The sequence below is a fragment of the Microchirus variegatus genome (genome assembly GCF_963457635.1).
Source record: "Microchirus variegatus genome assembly, chromosome: 8".
Classification (NCBI taxonomy): domain Eukaryota; kingdom Metazoa; phylum Chordata; class Actinopteri; order Pleuronectiformes; family Soleidae; genus Microchirus; species Microchirus variegatus.
Window position 1 is genome coordinate 22,212,894 of NC_139809.1, and position 19,551 is coordinate 22,232,444.

The 19,551-nt window shown below is 39.0% G+C and overlaps 2 protein-coding genes across 2 annotated transcripts in view; both read left to right on the forward strand.

The window, feature by feature from the left end:
• Positions 1 to 2,785: 2,785 nt before the first annotated feature.
• On the forward strand, positions 2,786 to 5,656 carry cfap161 (cilia and flagella associated protein 161; the record flags this gene model as incomplete). Its single annotated transcript, XM_083894286.1, has 8 exons — positions 2,786 to 2,857; positions 3,476 to 3,565; positions 3,666 to 3,883; positions 3,963 to 4,044; positions 4,181 to 4,216; positions 4,327 to 4,449; positions 4,580 to 4,653; positions 5,473 to 5,656. 8 exons carry the CDS (start codon positions 2,786 to 2,788, stop codon positions 5,654 to 5,656), a joined length of 879 nt encoding a protein of 292 aa, XP_083750412.1.
• Positions 5,657 to 9,361: 3,705 nt separating this feature from the next.
• The window catches only part of igf1ra (insulin-like growth factor 1a receptor), a gene marked incomplete at its 5' end in the record, with an annotated part of 109,969 nt that continues 99,779 nt past the window's right edge, over positions 9,362 to 19,551 (forward strand). Inside the window, one exon of the mRNA XM_083893256.1 lies at positions 9,362 to 9,467. Within this exon, the coding sequence (XP_083749382.1) occupies positions 9,362 to 9,467 (106 nt within the window). The remainder of the gene's footprint in view (positions 9,468 to 19,551) is intronic.

Sequence of the window (19,551 nt, forward strand, 5' to 3'; positions counted from 1 at the left end):
TCAACGAGGTAGATCAGAATCAGAAAACACTGACAGTGAACAAAGGGCAGCAACAATGATAAGATAGAGAGATGAGTATAAAGTGATAATTAAACTTACCAAAGTCAATGCATCGTTTGGTGAGTGGAATCTAATTCATCTGACAAAGATAATAAACAGAATGCTGGGTGAAATTAAAAGTGCAAAAGTGTTGCGAAACGTGTCGTTGTTAATAGTATGCAGAGATAGTGCTCAACAAGGGAAGGCATTCAGAATAAGTAAAATTGACGGAAAGAAAGTACCATGCTCATTGTTTGACAGTAAAAAGATTGGGACAATACAGGGTGGGATCTGGACTTACCTGTTTAAACTAAACACGTAATAATTCAAATGATTTTAATAGGAATATTACTAATATAATCCAATTATTTGAATTAATACTTGTTTAAACTAAACATGAAATAATTTAAATGCTTTTATTATATTAGAAATATTCCTATTATAAAAGTATACACATATCTCATGCCATTCTGTAGCCTGAGTTTTAGTAGCCCATATATTGATTGAATATAAATACCTTGTGTCAGTACATTCATTGAACCTTTCTGTTCTGTTTAATGTTATTTAAAGCCCATGGTTATAATTATTCATAAACATGCAGTGTCATAATAACTACATCTCCGACGTTTATAACAAACCAAACCGAAAATCGGTAGAAAATTGAGCAAGTTATGGTTATTTAAAAAGTCCATGTACCACTACAACACATGTTATGGGTGAGCGAGCCGACTGTGACAAGATGGCCGCCAGTGCAGACGTTCGACTCCATTGGCCGGCGGTGCGGACGAGATATCTACTCTTTCATATATCTATGATTAGCAACATATGCGTTCATGGAAGCGTAGCTCAGCGGCTCTGTTATTGTTATCAATTAGACTGTGGCAGCAGGTACAACAAGCTACATTTACGGCTCACGGTTTAAAAATAAATAAATATATATATATATATATGTCAGGTTTAAATCGGGCTCGGGCTCGTAATTACAGTTAATGTGTCGGGTCGGGTCGGACTTGGTTTTTTGGGCCCAATCTAAGCTATATTCTGAATAGGATAAGCATATGGTGCGAATATCATCCATCCTCCTGCGATACCTAGACAGTTCGGTTACGATACTGAGCGGCAAGAGAGGTGTCCGAGCGTCAATGGTTCTAGGAATTCTGCCAAGCACATGCGCAGAATGGATCGAGTTTCCGGTCAAGTGACACAAATACTTTAAGTTAACAGTGATACTCTAGTGGTTAAGTTCCTTGACTTTTGTGGGGAAGGTCGTAGGATCGAATCTAGGTCTCGACTTTTTTACCGTATTATTATTACTGTATAAAGCATTATGAGTACTAAGCATTAATAATCCATAAATCATATTGTATAAAGCATTAATTAAGCTTGGGATGCATAAAATATTACTAATAAATATATTGGGCGTGTGGTGTTAACCAGCCATACATTAGCCTGGCATGCCTCGATGTCTCACTTAGTGATGGGATCGGCAGTTCATTTGAGTGTACTGAATCCGTTCATTAAAATGATTCGTTCAAATGATTCGTTCAAATGATTCGTTCAAATGATTCGTTCACCATCAGCCCAGTGCCCTGCTACGTGACTCATCTCCTCCCTGAGTGCAGTACATTCACGCCGGGATTCAGTGAGTGAGTGACAGCGCAAACGAGATTCATGTCCTCAGCCACAGTTCTCTGTGTGTCAGTTCGTTCCTCAGCCACAGTTCTCCACTTCTCTGTGTGTCAGTTCGTTCGCGAGATTCACGTCCACAGCCACAGTTCACCAGCTCTCTCGCTGTGTCAGTTCGTTTGCGAATCATGACTGAGTCAGTGACTGACAGCGCAAACGAATCACACCAGCACGGCAGACAGAGTTCTTCTTAGGAGCGAGTGACGGCGTCGGCGTACGACTTCACGATCGATTCACAGAACGTGGCAGTTCCACTCCTGGCCGCCACGATCACTGCTGAGCTCAACTGAACTAAGAATGGAACGAATCAGTTCATGAAGTGATCCCAGTCAGTTTGTTCATTCAAATGATTCGTACTTTCGAACGAATCACTCATGACCGACACAACACAAGTCTCACTCCAAGTATGATGGACATTACCCCACACTCCTATAGTAAAATCTTGATCGAATGAGAGCCACATAAATGTTTCAGGGACCTACATCAGCTTCCCAGTCCTGTCCTTTGCAACCTCTTTACATTCATCAATCCATCCTTCTTCTGGTTTATTGGCAGTTGGCAACCAGCTTAGTGTCTTTAAGAGTATGGAGATGTATTTATGTACGTGTTACATATAGAATGGACTGCATAACAAACCAGGAACAGCAAAAAGTTTTCAATACTTTGATGTAAAATTATCAAAGGACAAATATCTTTGTCATAAATGTACCATCCTTAACCGTGTTATAATGTATAACAAAATGAAGACATTTATCTAATGTTAATATTATTTTTTAACTTTACATCAAAGGATCCAAACAAATTGCTGCTGTTCCTGGTCTGTTCTGCTGTCCATTCTATATATTATATAAAACGTATATAAATCTCCATACCTATATATTATACAAGCCACTGTTTGACTTCACACATACTATACCAGCACACCCTCTTGTGTCCACTGTCAGGAGGTGGAACTAGATTTGGTTTGTTACCTTCTGTTGCCATAGAAACTTGACCGTAAACAAAGAGCAATAGCTGCAGCCACACATACGCTCAGATACTTGTCAGTATTAGGGCAAGAATGGCTGAGAAGAGAACATATCAGCCAAAGGTGAAGATCGGAAATTGGACTGAGGACCAGCAACTCGAGGAGGTTTGTTTTAAAACTGTCTTTCTTTCTGAAAGCACCTGTTATGTTAGAAAGAGATACTGTTTGAATCATTTTACACAGGGTGAGAAGTATGTTGTTTTTAAGAAACAGGGTGATCATAATGAAATCACTGACACGATCACTTCCCTCATTCCACTTTCAGCTGTTTCTGCCAAAAGTTAAGAAACCAAAAACATATACATTCATTATTTCAGCTCTTCATTGAAACTTGCAAAGGTCACCCCTTGGATTATTTATTTTTGCATCATTTCACCATTTGGCAAAAGTACAGGGAACAAAATACTTCTCATTTCACCATCAGAACAATAAAGAAAACTACAATGGGAGTACATTTAAAATACATATTGTTCATGAGAAAAAAAGAGGAAAACTTCAAACCACACTATTCTTCATTGAGCATGTACATGGTTCCTAAAGAAAATTGATTTACCTAATCATAAGTAGCTTTGTATTTCTGAAAAGCCTTTTTTCCCCTATTTTTTTATTTTATTATTAACCCTGTCACACAAAACTCACCTGTATACAAATGAGTCTGAGTAAATACAACCAGTGCTCATGCACTCCACATTTTGTCATATACATGTTGCTCATGTTTTCCAGGATGCAAAGAAAGAGTACCAGGAGAAAAAGGAAAGGGGAGAACTTGCGTCCCAAAAACAAGACTTACTGAAGCGCAACATGTTGACACCAGTAAATTGAGTTTAATCTAATTGAAAGCACAATTAAATACAATCACAATAACATCTGTACAGTGTTAGTAACAATAATGATGATTTGTTTGTGCTTATAGGTGAATCTCTCTGTGACTAATGATGGCAACTTGCACATTGGGGATGTTGTATCGCTGGTGAACCCTGGAGGAGAAAACAGGGAGTGCAGCGCAGTGAGCATCAACACAGACATCGACAGGTTGATTAAGTTTCCTTCGCTCACCATTCAGACCCCGTGTGAAGTCTGTGCAGGAAGAATTATCCAGCCCTGCACACGCACCGCCTTCATCATCACCAGGTAAAAACACGGACACATCAGCATGTACATGAACAGACGTGATAACAGTCTAAGATGTAAACCTCTGTGTGACTCACAGTGTAGATGACAGCCCTGAAGGATCAACTCTGTATTATGAACAAACCTTTGCCCTAAAAACAACAAGTGGTTTTGCCAGGGGAGTAAGTGAACATATCATATAGACCATGAGTCAAAATGAAATATAAACTCTCAAATGGATATCTAATAATGTGAATTAACTGTGTTTATAGTGTCATTGTGTGTGTTTACATATTTTCTCTTGCCTTTATTCCTTAGCTTTACTTGACAAGTGATCAACGGAGTTTTCAAAAGGTAGATGTTTGAATGAAAACATGAATTATTTACTGAAGATGAAGAAAGAAGGAGAACACTTTGAATGGATCAACCATTGATGCTTATTATTATTGTTATTTTGATTCAAGTACGCGAAAAAGTCCCGTCTCCAGGAGGTCAACTTAGTGGAAGACACTTCGTACCTGTCATGGTGGAAAATAGAGTATTTTGACCCCCAGGAGAGGCTGGAGTTTGAGGGCCAGCCTGTTCCTGTAAGTCTATTCTGACTCTTTACAACATTTTAATGACTAAGTCAGTGACATTGAATACTTTATGTTTTGATATTATGCTTTTCTTAAAACTGTGGTTAGCAGGGTTTATTTTATCTCTATCTTTTTTCAGGCTAATGTGAAGGTGGTAATCAAACACTGCAAGACCAACCAGGCTCTTGCTGTTCTGAGTGATCACATTCTTTGGTATGTTTCTTTTCCTTTCAAAAGGAAAATGTTTTGATATGTTAAGTTTATACAATTGCCTCTGATCTGTGTTCTCATACTGACAAAAACAACTTGAGCATTCACCGACTGAATGTGCTAGTATTGTCTAAATATTTAATGCACAAAAAGAGCAACATCATTTTGAGTTACAGTGATATGATAAATATTTAAATATTTTTAATCCAAGTTGAAATATGCATTGTAGTTTCACTTCTGCAGACACTGACACTGCTTTTGTCAGAGGTTGGAAGCTTTCAACCAGAAGTCATTTTGCAACACTTTCATACACATGGGCAACTCAATGTGCTTTACATACAAATTAAATAACAGTTAAAAGTTAGAAACATTCAAATTTGAACAAAAGCTAATTACAATATAAATAAAACAGAGTGCAGAATAATAGAAAGAGAGAAAGTAAACACAAAGTTAGTGCTTACAATGTTAGTGCAGCATATAACAATAATTCACCTAAAAAGTGTTAAAATAATTTACAACGCAGCAAGTGATTAAGCATTAAAGTGCATTGAAAGAACTCAAATCATAAGCATGAATATAGAAATGTTTTTTTAAGCTGAATTTAAAAATATTACCACTTATCACTTATCACATTCTCCAGTATCTTGTCCCACTGGACTAAATCATGCTGCTTCACCACCTTTGGTTTAAACTAGGCTTGATTATCTGACCTGGGTCAGTAGATCTTAGACGCCAAACAGGATACTGTAATTCTGAGCTTTTTGTTCTGGTTAAAACTTTTGAACTTTTTTGTAGTGAGTTGACAGTTGTGTGTTTCTGCAGGACCACGTGTGGTAGAGAATACGAGTTGACAGCTCACACATTCTTGGATTGTCACAAAGCTGAACAGGACACAAACCACTGGATGCTGTGCACATCTGCCCCTGTAGGAGGCAGGCTTTTGATTCTCGACCACTCAAAGTTGGCCGACAACAACAGGGAGCTCCCTCAGGAAAACCTGGACTAAATGTAACACAATCCACTCTTGTGTTGTCATGAAGAAATGGAGGAGGTTGATGAAATAAAGCTAATTGTATTGTCTCTTTGAGTCACTATACTCTGGATTCCAGCCTGAGTATACGGTAATCTATCAATTAATCAAATTTTATGTATATAGCCTACAATTACAAAACACAATTGGTCTCACCGGACTTCACACGGTTGGTAACAATCTCTGTCCTTGGAAACCTCGGCCAGGGTAAGGAAAAACTACCAGGGAAAAAACCCTTATAACAAGGAAAGAGAAAGAGGTAGAAACCTTAGGGAGAACCACAGGTGAGGGATCCACTCCCTAGGACAGACGTGCAGTAGATGTTACCCAAAACATACAAAACACAATTACAAAAAAATACAAAGTAAAACGTCTTTGAATGTCAGCATCCATCTGGATCACTGGGGTTTTTTTACAGCCTGTAGTGAAGGCTGTTGTGGTCAGAGACTTGAGGATGAGACGCAGTAGAAAGAAGCATTTGTTTCTTTTGTTGCTAAGTGATTTGCATTGTCTTGCATTTAGAATAGTGTGATTTTAGTGGCTAATAAAAGAGGAAGAATACAAACAAATACAAATAAAATACATTTAAATCTAATGTATTTTCACAATTGGCAACAAAAAATTGCAATATCATTTGAAATCAATCAAGCTATTTTAAGGAATGGTACTGTGGCCCTGAGGTGCAAAACACAACACAAATCACAAAACACAACACAAATCAAAAACACAAATTACAAAACACTATCTGTAGTGTGCACTTCTACATGGAATGGCAGCTCAAGTGAGCTAAAGTGAGTTAATGTTTTTGTGTTTTCTGCTTTTGTGTTTGCGTTTTTTGATTTGTGTTGTGTTTTGTGATTTGCGTTTGTGTTTTGCACCTCAGGGCCAACGTAGGAATGTTTTGTTAAGTAGTTGAATATTTATTACTATTTTCATTGGACAATGTTAAAACATGAATATTTAATGAAAAGAAAATTGAAAGAAGAGGAACAAAAACTGAAAATAGTCACGTACCAGACAGATATGAGTATTGGTAGATAGATACTCAAGGTTGTGATATGTTATTCATTAACATGCTCAGTTGTTTTGTGCCCTGTACCACTTGTCCAAATCATTAAAATAGAGCTCCTGAGTCTCTTTTAATGGAGGAGAGGTCATGAATTAATACTCTGAAATTGTGTTTTGTGTTTGTTACTTTGTCAAATCAATAACCAGTGTCACAGCAAGGATGAGTTCAAATTCCTGGATGGACAGGATTTGAAATGATCATATATGAGGGGCTTGGTCATGTGCAGAGGAGGGATACTGATTATTTTGGACAAAGGATGTTGATGATGGAGCACATGAGGATAGTTGGTAACGGAAGAGGACACAAGGGAGAGGACAAGATAGAGGCAGATGATCCACTTTGGCTGCCCCTAAAGGGAGAAGCTGAAAAAGAAGATATTTTCCAACAAGCAGAAGTGTCCCTGTGTGTTTCATAAGCAAGGTGACGCTCAAATGCTAGTGAAAGTGCTACACTTGTGTCGATGAGGGCAGAGGGTTCATGAAATCATGACTGAATATGTTTTTTTTGTGTGTGTGATTGTGTGTCAAAGACTATGCTTTGCTATCTGGAAATAATCTGACTTTATGCTTCAATAAATGTACAGTTAATACATTGTTTTTGTAGTGCAACATTTCAAGCAGCAGAGGGCAGCACTGAGACAGCCTAAAGCATTGTGAAATTACCTCCTTTACTTTTTTAATGGCTTTTTCGATGGAAAAAGCCTGCATGTCCTTACAGTGTAACACATGTGAGTTTTCAGTGAACAGCCTGGAAATAAACATGATAATGACAACTAAATGTTCCTAGTGGACCTGAATCTTGAAACACCTCAATACAATTTTGATTAAAACAAATATCTGTTTGAATTGTGTGATATGATTTGAAACTACATGTCATACAAGCCCTTCAACAAAACCCGATATCCATCAACCTGTCCTTATAATTCTACTTGTATTTGTTTCCTCTTTTCTGGCATAAACATTGACCTCGTCAGGTCCAGTAGTCCTCATGGAGACCTAAACCTGGTCCTAAAGAGGCAGAACCTGATTTCTGAGGAACTGGTTAAATTTGAGCCTAAGATTTGAAATGTGGTTCATTTAAGCTTAATGTTGGGGATAAGGCCTTCATTGTTCAGATAAATGGAAATTACTAACATCACTAGTTGTTGTCGTGTGCACCTTCATCACTAGATGTGGCTACATCCTACACTCTGGATCTTGAAGGCAAGGCACAAGAAGTTAGATTTTCATATTTTCTACCTCAGGTTATTGCTTCTATAAATTAATTAAAACCACAGTATGTCACGCAGACATTGCATCTTGCATCCATGGCAGAGATCATGACCAGTAGGCACACATTTACTTGACCTCTGTTATTTTGTTCCCCGTGGTGTGAAATCACTAAAGTCTAATGATAAGTGATGGCTCTATAATATAACTGGGAATGAGTAACAGTATAATATGAACCTCGTTATACGCAGTGTGTCTGCGCGCGCCCCCATGTGCGTCTTGAGTTTATTTATGTATTTGGACAATCCCAGGGTCTGCTCTTGATCCAGTCCGGGCTTTCCCTCTCTCCAGCCGGCCACATTATCCGTACCACTCTGCGTTTCTGTGTGTGAGAGAGAAGCCGACTCTTGTTTACAGCACTGAGGAGCGGAGACCTACAACACGGGGCTGCACAGACCGAGAGGCGAACCGTGGGATATCAGTCTTTGGATTTACGCTTAAAGGAAATGTGTTTCCGCCTCCTCACAGTTTGGATAAACGCGTTTCAACGTGGACATATTGGTTCGTCTGGATCTGGAGACCCATTCTCTCTTGCGTGGCACAAGTCTGGTATTTTTCGGTCAGACTTACAGACATAAGTCTGAACCCAGCAGCTTGGATATATATATATATATATTTTGGGGGAAATCCACTCGTGTCAGCTTGCTGCTGTGGGGTCGCCTGTCCTGGTCTGGATGGCAAAATAAGGCACTGGAGATTTTTTTTTCATTCATTTTCCAGTCTATCGCTATCTCTCTCAGTGTCGGAGCCACCACCCCTGTGGATCTGGACGTGTTTTCTGTCCCCCGCTCCTTCGCGTCCTCTTCCTCCCCCACGCACAACCATCCACGGCGGATTCCTGCGATCGACAGTGGCCTGAATATGTTTGCTCGGTGCCTCTCATCATATTAAACAGTCCCGATCTGCTCACTGTTATTCACCACTTGGGCCTGATCGCCTCACTGCTGTGCTTTTTCCAAAGAGATGGAGACCGAAGATGGGGATTACCGTCTTCTATCCAGTAAATTCACTGGCATGTGTACCACACCAGCCCGAGAATCGCAGTACCCCTTAATGGGCACAAACAGCAGACTGTTTTAGTAGGAAATATACATATTATTTTTGTTATTATTCCCAGTCATAACAGGGATTTTTTCCCCCCCACATTCATTTGTAGTTTTTTTTATCCCTAATGTAGACCAAAAAACCCTGGTAAACAAGCAACAACGCATCTGAATGTTACCACAGAGTAAGTAGCCTTTAATGGCTACATACACATTTTTATTTCTCTATTTTTTGTAAAAGCTAGTGTGTGTGTGTGTGTGCAACGTTATTGCGTTATTTTTTTATTTTGAAAAGAGAATAATGTTGAGGAACATGAGATCTGACTCACTGATGGGTACAGCGACCTTGTTTTGGAGTCTGATGCTGTTTGTCTCCACTGCCTGCATATGGTCCACACATGGAGAGAGTAAGTATTATTGTTGCTGTTATTATATTAACATTATTGTTGTGATATATCAGGCTTTATTCTGCAATATTTCAACATGGACCTCTTGTAAAAGAGGTGTTTACTGACTTTTTACATAAATAATGTGTCTATGTATTTATTCGTTGACTTATAACATGATAAATGCCTTATACTGTTAAGACTTGGTGGTTAAACACAGTGATCTTCCAAATCACCGACGTGTGTGCCTCACATTAGCTGAGGAAGACCATGTGGTGTAGCTGCCGTCACTAACACACTCAAAAACAACCCTAGCTGGTTTATTAGAATTATTTATTCCCATATTGAATGTTTTTTTGTTATAGAAACACGTGGGTCAGTGTTCATAATGCTGACACTGGGCTTCTAACATTAAAACAGAAAGAAGCAGCGGCAGAGAGGGATGATGGTGTGAGGGAGCAGAGCTGAAGGTTACAACAACCATGTGGCCATTTTGCATTTCGGTGCGCATGCACAACCTAATCAGATAAACCGGTGCAAGACACATATGGCAGAAGAAAACATAAACAGTGGGTCTGTTACCTTCATAAACAATAAACAGGATGAGGACACAGCATTGTTTTTATCTTCTATTCTCCTTGTGTCAGAGTCAAAATCACATGTTAGTTATCCCTATAAAATATTGTTAATTAGTGTAAACCTTTAAATCCAGGTGCACCAGAGTTTCTTCCTAACATCCTCCTACTGAAATGAAAAAAAAATGATGTGTAATGCAAGTAGAAACCACATTTCTGGTTTGTGCAACAGCATTTTAAAAGTAAATGTTCATGAATAAACCTGGTTCCCAAACACCCACAGTTGGGTTTTGGGGGTAAATAAAAAACAAATTTGCTGAATTTTTTCAACATTTCAGTTGAGATTTATGCGAATAGGTTTTTTAATAATGTGCAAAAAATGACGTTTTGACTAATTTACCATACCACATTCTTTTAAATGATTAGTTTACCAATTCAATATATTTTTATGTTTTACAGATATGGTAGTAAAAAGAGTCGCTGCAAAAGCATTGGATGTTTTAAAGTCTGAAATTTAGACTAATAAATGCTTTATGGAGAATACTTTACAACTTTCCCCATTATGTAAATGTGTCTGTCTGTGTACAGTATAGCCTTTACAGTTATTAGAATCATTGTAGAACTTTCTAGCAGTTGCCCAGCGCGTACAGTGCGAAATCAAAGGGCGATTGTTTTAATTGTATTTCTGTTAAAAGCTGTGACTCTGAATCTTACTTTCACTTTAATGTGTTAAACTGTAACCAGAGGATGTTGTTTAACTGTTGCTCAGTAAATTTCAAGACCTTCTCAGGTGGATCTTTGCACCTTGAGCTCAGGGTCTTTGTGACTGTGTTTTTACATCAGCTGACAACACATCTGTTGTAGTGATTTTGCTTTTTCCAGAGGGGGATACGTGTGGTGACGTCGGTGACAACTAGACAAGAGAATGAGACCTCTATTAGAATTCAAATAGAAAAAGACAAACTTTTTTGTTTGTTTGACCATAGCCAGTGTGGGGGATTATTTCTTTGCTTTCTCCTCCAAACACACCCATGAACAGAGTTTGGGGCTGCAGTGGTTGCTCTCAGATCTTGACTCGCTGTGGTCTATAATACATCAGGGCATCCAGAACAAAGACACTCAGAGACAATGGCTGTGGTGAATATCAAGAGAGGAATGCACTGCACCGGTTTATCACTCGTCGAGGGCTGGATAGTATTGGCCAACATTGTTATCGCAGTTAAAATAAATAAATAAATAAATAAAAATCATGAATCAATATCAGTTATCATCACAATAAATGTCAGGCAAATAAAGATGAAGTTTTGCTCCTGAGTTGACGATGCTAGTTAATTATGGTTTTAAACTTCTATATGGACAGAAAATGACATTTCAGCAGAATATGCATGCGCAAGTATGTCTTCACAGTGCATAAACATTATTTTGATATACATTTAACCGAGCAATATATGCTATTGAAGAAAATCCCAGATTCTCACAAGCTCTGTCAGGGGCTTTATTTCTCTATTTAACTGTCTACACCTATAAAATGGAATTAAGCCTCTTTTTTAACTTTGCACTACAGTAAACTTTTCGTGCCATCATGGCACCCAAGTATGCAGCAAAAAAGTCTCTAAAAAAGGAGGGAGTGAGTGTGAAGAAGATACAGTTATTTGGAAATAGAACATGCAAAAATATATTTTTGCTATGCTTGGTTTGTTGATTGAAGGAAGAGTATAGCAACTTTCTTTACATGTCATTGCCTTTTGCTGTGTAGAACCTCATCACTTGGCACCACAACTACTACTTTAGAGTTATAAATAGATATGTCACCAATAATGCTGGTGCATAAGGGTTGTGTGAGTACAGGCAACCTCTGTCCTGCTTTCTGAGGGCACACACCACGTGTTCTTGTTCAGTTATTTATGAACGGACATGCTGCTCTGGAAAACTTGAATGGTGACATGAATAATCAAATGTCAGCAAACACCGTGTTTGACAGGAAACCTGTCTACCTTTCCCTTTGGGCTACAGCATCTTACAAAGCAACTCTCTCTCCTTGTGGATCAGATATGACTGTTGTCAATCTCTCCTGAGGTTCCCCCCACTGCATTCTGGGACTGCCCACCCATACATTGCCTTCCCCATGGCTTTGGCCTGGCTAGACACATTGATGCCTTGTTCATCTCTTGGTGAAAAGTATAGCAATTAGGGGTGTGCAGCTACCCCATTCTCACTGGTGAACAATCCCCTTAAATCCTCGGTTTAAACTGGTTTTTCACCATTGTGCATCCTCACTCAGAGGTTCTGAGAATTAGGGATAATTGCTTAAACTAAAATGTTCCTCTCACTTTACTATGTAGCTGTTATACGTCTGCCTTCCCTCTGTCAGTCATAATGTAAAACACATCACAAAAACAAAGCAACACTACAATGAGAACGTCTTAATCATCAGTGTGTGAACTTATTTTACAGTTGTGAGAATGTCATGGACATTTGTTTTGTATTGGGAAGTTGCACAGCTTTAAGTTTCACTCTGAAGCTAGCTGCTCGTTGCCAAGTAGCAAAGCAGCTCGTTGCTTGCGAGCATTTCTTCCAAACATCACTGTGCCCTCGAGGCCAGACTTGTGAATAACTATTGAAGGTGAGTCTTGTAAGAGTCTTTTGTTGAGAGAGGAAAAAAATATATAGTATCTTAATTTAACTGATTGTCACGGAAATGACTTTCTGTGCAGTTTGCATCTTCTCCCAGTGTCTGCGTGGGTTTTCTAAGGGTTCTCCAGTTTTCCTCCACATAGATGTGAATGTGAGAGTGAATGGTTGTTGATTTCTGTATTTTGGGCCTGCGATGGACGAGCAACCTGTCCAGGGTGTGCTCCGCCTTTTGCCATAATGTCAGCTGGGATTTCTCCAGCTCCCAGTTGACCTTCGTGTGTACGATTAAGTGGTAATGAGTGAGTGAGTCTGCATATCAATGCATTTGTTTCTTTTACTTTATAACCGATTACCGATTGGTTTCTTTGTTTTTTTGCTTCTCCTAGTAGCAGTAGTTTTTATATCTGTGGTGTGTTGTGGAGTGTTTGTGTACGCATGAGGGTTTGTTAAGCAGCTCTCTGCCCCTCTCTCTCTCTCTCTCTCTCTCTCTGTGTGTGTGTACTGCAACAGGACTCGCCATGACAGCCTGAGTCAGTGGCTCACCCTGTGTAAGGATGTGAAAGTGTGTCACTGGGCTAGTTTGTGAGGGTGTAGACAAATGCTGTCCTACAGCTCCTGCAGCCTGTCAGCTGTGGTTTACAATGCTTAATTAAACATTTTATTTCAAGTGGCCCATCATTGGATTTGCTCTAATGCAGTATCTGGCCAGCACATACATCATCATGGGTTGCTGATTTAATGACCCTCAGAGTATTGTACAATTTGTAAGATAATTGTACATTTTAGCTGTTCTGATGGGGGTCACTTACTGTAACAAATGAAAGCTGTTCATCAAGAACTGCATGTGAGTCAGTCCTGAGGAGAGAATTCACTACATAACAGGGATGGTTTGATACCTCTTTTTCTTGTTCAATACCAATATCACAGCCTTGAGTATCTACCAATAACCTTCTTTTTGTCTTAAAATAAGTCAGTGTAGCTCACATGATTGCTCACATTAATTTATGCCATTACAGCCACCATTGAGTATTGATTGAAATGACGTCACAATCTCGACCTTTGAAAGCAAAGTTGGATTGGAAGATTTAACTACGCAGTGTGACGTCCTGCAGGCATGCTAGAGGGGGAAAAACATAGTTTTGTGGTTGTAGCCATTGTAGCATGACTACACTTAACCTGCTCCTGCTAACCTGAAGCTGCTGCCAACTAATAGTAACCATGGCAACCTGATACGTGCGTCAGGCTTTTCAAAATAAAAGCAAAACAGTTGCATTTTATACGCAGCATAAACACTTGTTCATGTGTGTTTATGACTGACATACCACGGGCAGGACAAGGATGCCCAAAGGCCCGCAATCAAAATGGGAATTAAAAAATGAAATGAGTTATCATGACATTAAACCAATGTCCTAGACTACTCTAGATAAGTCTAAAAATGGCTTACCCATCTGCACTAAAATAGAAAAAAAAGATTGAGAATGGAGGATTTGGAGAATTGTGACACCCTGAGGTCTGATTCTAGGATTGAATATCGGAAATATCAAAATGTAAATTCTTCTACGATCCCAAAATCCTGTATTGATTGCATGCTTCTCTAGCACAGACTGTGAACATGGACATACACATCAGCAACAACATTGTAGCCGAGTCATGTTCGCTGTGTACTTCTTCTTTATGGGAGCACAATATATGTTACACATTTGGAGAATTATATCTTTGAAATAGCTTGAAATCCAAAGCCCAATTGTGCTATTAACAGTTTCATAGTTTTAAAGGTGTATCGGAGTGATGTCAGTAATGGTAGATTCTCAAGTCTGTGATATTGGTATCGGAAAATGTAGAATTGTGCCATCCATAGGTTTAGGATTGTATCGGAATTTAAATTTTTGCCGATATCTAATCCAGCGATTTAGACCAGTATAGCACTGCGGTAGCTGACGTAGTGCAATCTTGTCATCACAACACTTGAACTATGAACCAAAACAACATGATTTTGTCAGGAAGCTGTACTGATCAAATCCATAAATGTACATGTACAACTGGCCACATATACAAGGCAATATTTCTACCAGCTGTATACATTCTCTGGAGTAGGATGAGGGAAAGTTTATAAGAAAGATTAAGATGTTGTAATACTGCAGGTCTGGAATGATGTTCTCTCCAGCTGTCCATGCTCGTGTAAAGCACCCAGTGGGCAGTATAAGGGTCAGATATATTCGGACTGTCAGGTTCTGTGATATATTGTTCCATCTCTGAGGATTTAAGGTGCACAGTGAACTCTGGTGGCTTGAAACTGGCACTGGTACTGTTCGTTTTTCACTTTTCCTGCCATTATGGCAGTATAAACAAACTGAGTGACATGATGGGGTTAAAAACTGAATATCATGTTGGCTCAGTAGAATTATATTTACAATCCCATTTTACTGTTTGGAATTTAATAAATGAAGGTCCATCTGGTCACATGTGATGACTAAGCACTTCAGCAGCTGGATAACAATTTAAATTTAAATGATTATAGCTGCATTTCACATTGTATGTTCCCTGTATACTTCTATTCCGGAAATTTAAAATGAATAATTTTGATAAGAGTCATGTTAATGCATACAGTAAATGTAATGTGTGTTATTAAACGTGATCGGGTTAAAGTGTGCAGTCTGTGCCTCCTGCCCTCCCTCCCTCATGTTTGGGAGCAGGGGAGTCTTTGTGTGAGACCTGTTATGATGGTGAGTGTCGTGTTACTGTTTGGGGTTTTGCTGATATCTGAGCCAGAGTGTTTGAAGTTAGGTCCACTGAGGGGAAGTGGCCCACCAGACTGCCAGTCAGATGACTTCCAGTATGTTGGGGATTAGAGCCAGTTGATATGGCAGGTGTGAGGAGATATGACTGTGCAGAGAGAAACAGGCTCCCTCACTGCTCCCACAAGAACAGGACTGTAGTGGATTTGTTTTTAGTTAGTGGTTAATTTAACTTTATAGCAATATTATTACCAATATATTAAACCTGACACTTGCTTTAAATGATATAATGTTTTGAACAAATACAAATATTAAAAACTATTACATGTGATTAAAACACCTTTTTATTTTAGCATTATAGAATGACAATATTTAAATCCCACGTTGACTTTAATGTCTCCTTTGTGTGATCACATCATTCTTAAATGTGCATATCAAATACTTAAAAAATATTTTACCAAGTGGTCATCTGATCAGCTTTAACTGGCACTTTTGGCTAAGACCCCATGAACTGCAGTGTAGGACATGAGGGCAGTGCAGCACCCAGACTATTTACAGCATGCACATGACAGGGTTTGGCTTTTATTGTGTTGTGCTGTATTTACTGCACTTTCCCATTTACAAATCAAATAGTTTTTTTCTGTGCGTGATCCAAGGGCAAAGTTTACAAATCTGAGGGAACATGCTTTAAATGCCTGGTTTATAAAGTGTGTGCACAGATTGCTAAACCCATATAGAGCCAACCCATTTACTCATGGATCTTTTATATCCCCTGCCCCAAGGAGGGCTCAGTACCCCTGCACGCTTAGTTTGTTTCTGTAACTGGTCATTTGTGTGAAGCTTGTTTTGATGATGCTTTCAAGAAAGTTCCAAGCTGGAAAGATCAAGTGCAAAAAGCAGTCATCCTCTGCTGCCACTGGCAATAGTGCATGGATACATGTAGCTCTTGTAAAACTACAGACTATTATGTGTTTTCTAAGATGATGGATTAACAATCATTACAATGTGCAGAAAATATTAGCTGGTTTTGTTCCAGTTTTAGGGCTGAAACAATGAATTGATTACTTTATTGCTAAACTAATTGTCAACTATCCTGTTAATATTTTTGAGTGTTTTTTTCCCCTGATTTTTCAGCTTCTTACATTAATATTTTTCTTGTTTCATTCATTCAATCTTTTAAAGCTCACATAGAGTGGTTCTGTTGCACATATATGTTAGTTATGGAGGTCTCCTTACATACATTAACTTGTTTTTATGGTCAAAAACCTCCAAGTTGCTATAAATGAGCCGATAGAAATCTCTCCTTACTGACGCTCTCCTCAGCCACGGTGTTTCAGACTGAAATCTCACACCCAGAAGTCGGACGTAGCCAGCGTAGAGCCTTTTCCAACTGTCTTGTGATTGGCCAGTACCCGGAAGTGACATATTCAGCACACCAGCTCGCAGAAGCACAGCTCCCCCCTCTGGAACGGTGGATGCACTGCTACTCATTATAAAAACATTGTTTTAACAATGTTTAAAAATAGCTTCTTCACGACTCCCCGCCACAGTCCCTTTTATGACTTTGACCCGGAGTCAGACCCAGAGTCAGAAGACACTGTCGCTCGTAAAACACATCCACAACGGACGTTATTCTTCTTCTGCGGTTCAATGTACGCAACCGGACTAGTGCCCGGAGCAGGAGGATCTGCTGTTCAGGAGAAATGCTGTTTAAGTAACCAGAATGGTTTTTTTCAGGGATCTCACTGAGCCCGTGATTACAATACATCAAAGCGTTCTCAGCAGTGGCTGAACTGTTTGTTTGCGAACCTTCAGGGCTTCATAAACGAGGTAACACACCAAAAAAACAGCGTTAATTGGAACTTCCGGTCTAGGTCCGCTTTAAAATTCAATAATTTAGTTTTGGTTTGTGGACAAAACAACACATTTGAGATCATCATAATTTCAAGGTTTGGGAAGTCCTGACAACAGTGTCATGCAATCCAACAGCAACTCAAATTCCGAGTTCTGATTACAAATGGAATGCAGCACCAGCTCATAGACCTTTCTATGTTTCATTTCAAAAATGGCAATCGGTGCATCCCTAGTTATTTTGTCACTTAGAAATGGGACACCCCTTAAATGCAATGCCCTTAATAAGATGATACTCATACAAATACCACAACCACGGACATATTCAGCTGACAGTTACCACACACCACGGCTTATTGAAAAGTAAACCATAGCAAATAAATAAATGTTACGCAACAATGACGTCAGTAATCCATAATATGGGCCTAAACTAATATAATACAATGGTTTTCATCATTTTTATATCTCTATTAACAAAGAAAATACTTAATTTGTAGCGTACTCGTTTTGCTGCTTTTGGCGCCATCTTTGTTATATCAAAACATGCAATGCATTCTGGGTAGCTCCCAAGGGTGGTCTCGGAAAATCTCAATATTGAGGATTAAGCAAGGAATTGGAATTCACCCTCAGTGAACCAAACTGGGTGGCTTGGCAGAAACAGCTGTTGTTGAAAGCCTTCACTTTGTCTTGATTTTCGACTACTGAAATATTGTCAGTTCTCCTTTTATTATTATTGTGAGCAAGGTTTAATTTGACCAGTGCATGTGGGGTCTGGTGTGTGCATGTGTTTGTTGGGTGATATTTCTACAGAGTGCAAGGGCAAGGTTTATCAATCATACACTGATGAGCTGATGGATCCCAATATGTTGTGGCGATAATAATGTTTACTCAGGGAGAGAGAGAGAGAGAGAGGCGCAGGCTAATTCCTCCCTTTGGACACTGGCACTAAAATTACCCACATCATTCCTAGGTCATTATTGTCAAATTCAAAATGTGTTTTTGCCCCACCACTGTCTTTTGTCATAATGCATGAATGATTTGGGTATCCAGATCTTATTTTAGCATTGTTGTCTTGGTTGGATTTGCAAGAATCAGAGAAGCCTGAAGGCTCAGCAAAAACCTACTCAGTTTTTTTTTCAAGGAAATTATTGAAATTCCTGGTACTTAACATGCCTAATGAGAAGAGGAGTTTACCCACCATTTCCATCCATCATTCCTTTCTCTTATTCTTTTGTTTCCAACATTGTTTGAAAACAAATCTATTTCAAGTTTTATTAAAACAGTGGGATAACTTCTCGCCATATTCACTGCTCAAAAAGACTTTTGCTTGTATTAAGTGTTTTCTGTTTCTGTATCTTGGTTTCCACTTCTGTTAGCAAAGCCTTTTTTTGTTTGTTTCTTTTTAAACCTTATCCCTCTGTCGCCACAGCATCTCCTAGCCCCCCTCCATTTTCTATTCTCTTGCCAGACACCCACTGATTTTATTAATGCCCTCATCAGGAAGTGGAGCTTAGAGTTTCTCTTTACTAACAAACAAATTAGTTGTTGTGTTCGAGTGGCTCCACCCCTCCTCCCTCTCTCTGGCTGGAGGAAAATTCTCAATGAATCAAAGAAGACATGCAGCCCAATGGCTCACAAGTGGATCCCAGGGGCATTGGTGTTGATTGGAGAAAGTAAATACTATTTTCTACTGTTGTAATAGTTCCTGCTCTAGATGTGGGGAAGCGAAACAGAAGCGAGTGCAGCCCATTCACCCCTGTAAACAATGCGGCTTCTATTTTCTTTTATCGACTTTGAACAAAGAACACCAAACATGGCCTTTATTTTGTCTCCATGAAGTGGTGTTAATTTACTTGTGAGGTCATTTTGAGAGCATGTTCATATCCTTTGATTGAATGTTGACAAAGAGAGCACAATGCCAATTTTGTATGATTTTGAGTTTGTTTTTCCGCTTGTAGAAATATATATATATGTTTATTTGGACACCAGGAACAGTTTAGCTCGTTGACTTATACTAACTATGATGGTGAGACAGTGTTTTGACAAGGAGCAAAAACTCTGATTGAAAACATCGCTGTTTGTCTAATTCATTGGTTCTCAAAGTGCGGCCCGGGCGCCAATGGCGGCCCACAGAAACATTTCTGGCGGCCCGCAATGAATTACAGTTGATAGTTTTAGCTACTGAACTTGTGAAATGTTTATTGGACATTACTTATCAGGAATAAGTGTAAACAAAAATACTGGGTATTTACCTGGTTTCTATATGGTGAATTGTAGTGTATTATTGGGTTATAAGCTGGTAATAATCAG